The sequence below is a fragment of the Paracoccidioides brasiliensis genome, assembly GCF_000150735.1.
Source record: "Paracoccidioides brasiliensis Pb18 unplaced genomic scaffold supercont2.13, whole genome shotgun sequence".
NCBI lineage: Eukaryota > Fungi > Ascomycota > Eurotiomycetes > Onygenales > Ajellomycetaceae > Paracoccidioides > Paracoccidioides brasiliensis.
The window spans coordinates 152,920-159,273 of NW_011371370.1; the positions used below are offsets into that span (position 1 = coordinate 152,920).

General features: G+C 46.0%; 2 protein-coding genes across 2 annotated transcripts; both read right to left on the reverse strand.

Moving 5' to 3' along the window:
* Positions 1 to 65: 65 nt before the first annotated feature.
* Positions 66 to 662, reverse strand: PADG_12369 (uncharacterized protein; the record flags this gene model as incomplete). The annotated part of the gene is made up of 2 exons (XM_010765084.1): positions 66 to 359; positions 534 to 662. 2 exons carry the CDS (start codon positions 660 to 662, stop codon positions 66 to 68), a joined length of 423 nt encoding a protein of 140 aa, XP_010763386.1.
* Positions 663 to 3,770: 3,108 nt separating this feature from the next.
* PADG_07869 (uncharacterized protein) lies at positions 3,771 to 5,334 on the reverse strand (the record flags this gene model as incomplete). Its single annotated transcript, XM_010765015.1, has 3 exons — positions 3,771 to 4,309; positions 4,559 to 5,207; positions 5,290 to 5,334. The coding sequence occupies 3 exons, from the start codon at positions 5,332 to 5,334 to the stop codon at positions 3,771 to 3,773; spliced, it is 1,233 nt and encodes a 410-aa protein (XP_010763317.1).
* Between the last annotated feature and the right edge of the window lie 1,020 nt (positions 5,335 to 6,354).

Here is a 6,354-nt window from a genome sequence, read left to right on the forward strand (position 1 = left end):
GTCAAGAACCTCAGGTTCTCCGTCGATAGGTTCGCGGTCGGGAAGCTCTCACCATAATAGCGATGTTAAAGAATGACTCCCAGGCCATTGGTTGTCTCGGAGAGAATTTTCATGATGCCCTTCTGCAGGAAGGGCAGACGGTTGACGCCGCTCGTCTCGCCGCTGTGAAGGACGATTATGGGACCGCCCTCTTTGTAATGGCTGGCGTCGAACCAATAGCGCAAGTCGAACTTCTCGTCTGTGTGTGGTTCATAGCGTGAATCGTAGGGGAAGTGATCTATGGGGACTTTGGTTTTGTGGGGTTTGTAGAGGCCTTTGGGGTCCGCGGCGATGGAGCGCCCTGTGAGGACATTCCTCTTCTAAAAGATTGCATTAGTTAGTGTGATTGGGTTGGGTCAGAGAGTGATATAGGTTTGTATGCAGCAGAATTGGACTATTTTTGTCATGATCTGTGACCAAATATGTGCCAATGGAAGCTTGGGATATGAGCCATCTATGTGAAATATGTGACAAGAAAAAAAGAGATGATATACTCCCAGACCACGTCCACTCCATGTACCAGCGAAAGAGTCATCAGTCAACCTTGCGCTTGCAACAGCCAACTGTATCAACCCGAACAATAACAATACAAGGTGCAAAGTCTCCACCAATCTGATAGCCATGGCAGGGTGCCCACTCAATTTGAATCCAAATCTCAACAATCACGGCAATGATGGAGCCACTCTCCTCTAGAATTCAAGAATAAAGAAAAGCAGGAGAAGAGGTTAGGAGAGAAGTCTTCCACCCTGACGATCTTTAAAATAGCCAGCCATTGAACTGCAATACCAATTATGATATTGTCCAGGCTTCAGCCAATCCATGGAAACTACACCGGGAAACCAAGAGGCTTTTAACAAGATCTACATTCTCGGCACAAGTTAAAAGTAATCCGGCACGAAGAAATAACCATGAAGCATCATCCCATGCAGATGCAACCATGCATGTATGAACTCCGGAGAGGCTACCAGCATTCCGACTTGCACTCAAATATACACCGAAATAATCTTGTTGCATCCTATATAGTTACCAACATGATCAAACTCTATAATGAGTTGAACAGCACCTCAAATCTCAACTCACCGCTTCACTGAAAGAGTTGGTTTAACCTCACCAAGATGAGAATTGATGCAAGATTCTGAGTGACTTTTTCAGCTAACTTGATAATTCACAGTTTTTCATAGCAGCCTTCTTAGCAGGCACGGAGATGGTATCCCAGACGTGGGAACCAGGCTTCATCCATGGGGACGATATAGGCTAGATTAACTTGCCATTAGTTCTTGAGCTGAGGCGCAACCGGCCGTTCTCACATTATTGGCCCGCCTCGCCACGATGAAACCTTTGGAATATAAGGATCTACCAATGGATTATATGTCATTGTCATATTCAAGTCCAAGCATGGTGAAGATAAAGTAGCTCAATATGCCATTTACTGTAATTGCGCACCACGTACGGAGTAACTACAGCTGGCTTTCATCCCTTTCATCCTGAGCCACGAAAGGGACATCCATGGAAGGTTATGGGTCAGGAACAAGATGATTTTGTTTTTTCCCGTCGCAAATTGTTTCTTACTTTGGTCTCTCATGCCGCGTCCAGCTTATAACTAATAGTTACCTTATCAGGGGCACGGCACAAATCCCGCTTGAGAACAAATTAACCGCCCAACGTGCGCTGTATGTACGCTGCGGCAGACATCCATGCCATGAACAAGATGGATAGCAAGTTTCACGATATCATAACGGAGTAACTCTGTGTAAACGTAGCTGAGGGATACAGTCGCAACCCCTCTAGAATTTCGGTTAAACGAAAAATATATCAACGGATCCTCCAGAGCCGAAGGGATGGTGAAGATCTCCGCTCCCCTCACCGCATCTTTGCATCTTTCCTCTCAGCTCTGCTGCCTTGCCTTTCCCTTTTCAATACGTAGCGCATCGGAGGGAGTCGGGACTGCATGGATTCATGGATCCCTGCGTATCCATCCCGAAGTAGGCTCGTCGGAGGTTCCTCTTCTCTTGGTGGATGGTGGATGATAATGGGGAAGGATGGGTATTATGTATGTATGTGTGTACACTCACACATTGAATTTTTTTAACTCCGGGAACCAAAATTTAGGGAGACACAGCGCATCTTTTGCGAGTGGAACAACGTGTTTTCGTCTGTGTTACCCGGTTTTATCAACGGCATTTCGCAGTGCCACACGAAGGGGAATATCGCCAAATCGATAGGGATGATGGGGATAGACGCATATGCTCATGCGGGATTGCAACGTATTTTTATATTCTGTCATAATTTAAGAAGGGATATTGTATGTCAAATGGCATGGTCCGACTCTCATTCAGGTGGGGTGGTCGATTTGATGTCTGCCGTCTTCTCCGTACAGAGTAAATATATCCCACACATTCTTCTAATGTCATCTTCCGTAATGATTGTGAGAGTAAACATTTATAATTATAGTAAAAAAACAGTTTTCCAAATTCCTCTTAAGCCCCGCAAGACCCGACACCGATTATTTAGGCGCCGTTTATCAGGATTGTTCATTATGACTCATTCTGCATGGTTAATGTGCCACCGATCACAAGCAAAGAATTATTATGCATACGTGCATCACTCCGTATAAAATATTAGCACACATTACCTGCTATGTACAAACAATAGCGCATCCTCAGGGGAGGTTTTGTATGGGGGCCCATTGCCGTTTAGTAGACATAGAGGCAGTAATTAGTAATATTTTCACAAGATTAGACCGGTCTATAAGCATAGACGCAATGGTAAAGGATAAATCTATCCACCCGTGTATAAAGAAGCCGTCGTCTCGACGCTGGAGAATTATGCTGCGTACATGGATTGTAGTAAAGGAGCAAGGCAGCGTGCCTACAAACCTCAGAACTCCGGTATGGTCCTCGGCTGAGGAGGGGACATATCTTGCCTTCAGTCTCCCTAACCAATTGGGACGGAAGAACATGACGAGGCAATTGTCAGTTAAGTTGTCTCCGACTCTGTTCCCTTTTTCCTTTCTTTTCCAGCTCCAATTTCCATCCCCACTCCCCATGTTTCCTCCCTCCTCCTTGGACTCCTTACCTTTAAGGAGACTAAATAACCTACTCTACCCGTGATACACGGAGCTAGAATCGAATTGAGATTGAAAATGATGACGAAACATTCCCTCCATCCGCCGAGCTCAATCAAAAAAAACGAGTGTTGAGGCAACTCAAAGGGTGACAAGGAAGAGACGCCCCACTTTGGGAATGTGGACTGCCGACATCGTCTTATTTTGTGCACGCGATGATTTCTTTTAGCACATGGCTTTATGCGTGCGTTTGGTGAGGGAAGGATAGAGCGCTAATGGTGAGTAGGAGAACATCTTGTTCCTTCTGCCCGCTCTCCTCGAGTCGATTGAAAAGAGCGGCTGAAGGGTAGTGAATTGAGTATGGAAGTTAGAATGAAATGAGTTGCGGGAAATGAATCAGAAGAATAACATAAATGAAAAGGGCATCAGAAGCGAACTTGTATCAATTTTGTTGTTAATAAATCAGAACTGCAGCAAGAGAGAGAAAAAAAGGAAAACACAAAACAAAGGCCGGTTCCAGAATCATTCGACACAACTCACAACCTAATATCACAGCAGTCTCCTTACCTACTCAGCTTTTCTATTCCCATTAGTCCGAACCCCAGAGCAAACGAAAAATTTGACGAAATCAATGCTATCAAGATATTTGAACGTCATAATCAAGCCCTCAGCGCCTCTTCCGCAACATGCCCCTCAGAGCAACAGCCTCCCCTTTCCACCGAGCAGCTTGCATCTTCAGCTCATCCCTTTCCTTACACACCCTTTCCAGAGTCCGTTCCAGCTCTGCAACACGATCCTGCTGCTTTTGGCGGAAGCGGCGAGCGGCAAGGGTGTTGCGCCGACGCTTGTCCGCAGCACGGTCTGCTGCAGTTGCTGCGGCTTTAGGAGCAGGGGAGCGGGTTGCTTGTGCGGTAAGACGGCCAGCTCGCGTTGATGGAGATGCGGAATTAAGGGTGCTAGTACTTGAAGGGGATGGAAAGGTGCTTGAGTTTAGGGTCGGGGGAGAATAATATGTCTTTGGTTGAAGTTGGTAAGTGGGGGCTTGGGTTTGAGATGGGAAGGTTAGTTGATGGCATTGTGTGTTGATGTCCTGGTTGATAATGCTTTGAGCGGTGGGAATATAGTCATTCTTCAGGTTGTTTGACGAATGGTGGTAATCTGGCGGAGAATATAGCGTGCTTGGTAGTGCGGGTGTCTCGAAGGAATCTGAAATGTAACATATTAGAGAAAAATTCCAGTGTTATATAGTTTCACATATGGTATTTAGGGGATGAATAGACAGCTATTCAGTCTCATAAGCATCCAATTTCCACCTTGATTTTTCTTTTCTTTTCTTTTCTTTTTCTTTCTTTCTTTCTTTCTTTCTTTCTTTCTTTCTTTCTTTTTTTTTCTTTTCTTTTTTTTTTTTTGGAAAGAAAATAAACAAAGGAAAACAATATACATATATAAACTCACCTTGCACATTGTTTAAATAGAGCGATTCATCAACTTCTAGCTCATCCCCTACAGAATATGGGTGTACTAGGTCATATTCCGAAATTTCAACGGGAGCAGTTGCATCTGATAACGGATTCGACAACATGCACTCCTGTTCACTTTGCGACCCGGTCCCTGTTGAAAGCAGGGAGGCGTCCAGGGGGTGGTCATGCTGGTCGAAGATATCAAGACTGACATCAAGAAAATCCAGCCAGGGAGATGCCGGAACGGTAGTGGTGGCGGCAGAAGTGGCAGTTTGTGTTGGAATAAATTCCCTTACAGACAAGGGAGCCGTAAAAGAATGAGAGGGAAAATAGTGGTCAGGAAAGGGATCATTCCCTCCGTTCAGCTGGGTAAAGTCTATATGATGATAGTGGTACTGTTGATAAGCGATTGACGAGGGCTGCTGGACAGAACCCGAAGAGCAAGCAGATACAGGAGAATTAGCAGAAGATGCAGTTGCAGCCGGAATAGAAGCATGGACGGAAGCAGCCGTAGATGCAGATGCAGAAATAGAAGACGGTAAAGACTGATGATAGTGGGATTGAAGAGAAAGAGATTCATCGGGCGTCAGCCCCAACGGCGCAGCATCGAAATTACTACGGTTGACATGGCCAGCATTGCGCCGCTGGGGGTGGTGGTTGTGGTGGTTATGGTGATTATGGCGGTAGGAAGGGGACAAGGAGGGTGGATGTCTGGTAGAACGATACACATTGCTTAGTAGCAGCTGCTGCTGAGGACGTGGTGACCGCCATTGTTGTATGGTGGGGTGGAGGTTGAGATAGGCCCGTTAGCGGGGCAGGAGACGTCGTCAACAACTTGCTTGGTCTTCTCACCTTGTGGAAGGGGGAGGGGTTGAATGAGGAGAAGAAAAATAGTAAAAGAAGAAGAGAAGAAGAAACGGAGAAAGCGGAGCAAGCGGAGGTATAAAAAGAAGCCTCATCGCCTGCCAGGAGATGGAGTGAGGTTCGCGTGAGGCTTTGGCGGTTTGGTCGCGTGGATTTGGGGCCTTGAGTCAGCCGCTGGAGTTCTCCGATACATCGAGGGATCGGAATGGACATCGATCAGCCAACATCGCGCGTTACTCTGTCCGTAACTACCGGGTGAGAATGAGTCCAGTGCCAGCTGGCTAGGACATGCAGGACAATAGTTACATCACCTAACTCAATTCGTTCTAACCATTGGTGGTTTACCATTTGCTTCTCCATCTGGTTCGTCAGCTCACGACGATCTCTTCTCAGCTACAGTGATATATGTATGTATGTATGTACAGTCCTGTATATGCTAAACTTCAGTTCTCTACCTAGTGGAGGGCTTCTCTTTGGTGGGTTAACCCTCTCCCAGGTTGTAATCCCTTGACAAACATTGTGACGTTGCCATGCATACGACGACGGGTTGAAACCCCCCCCTTTCTTCTGTTGGAACCATCAAAGAATGACAACCTCCGTCGCGAGCTCAAGCAAAGGCGGTAAAACACGATTACGAAAACATTCCTCTATCTATTCATATCTATAACCACAGGTATTCTACGGAGTCCACACATGGGAAGATACCTATTCGCGTTGCACCTTTCCCTCTGGTGCTATTCTTGCTGTCTCTTGACCATTCCTCAAATGCCCCTTATATATATGTGGATAGACCACTGAAGATATCATATCTGATCATTTCCTAACCTTGAAAACTACTGCCAGAGAAAAGAAGTTCTGGGCACATTACAGTCAATGTTTAAGGCGGATGTGCAAACCTTCCACAGATCAGGATATTTTCCACCGAGG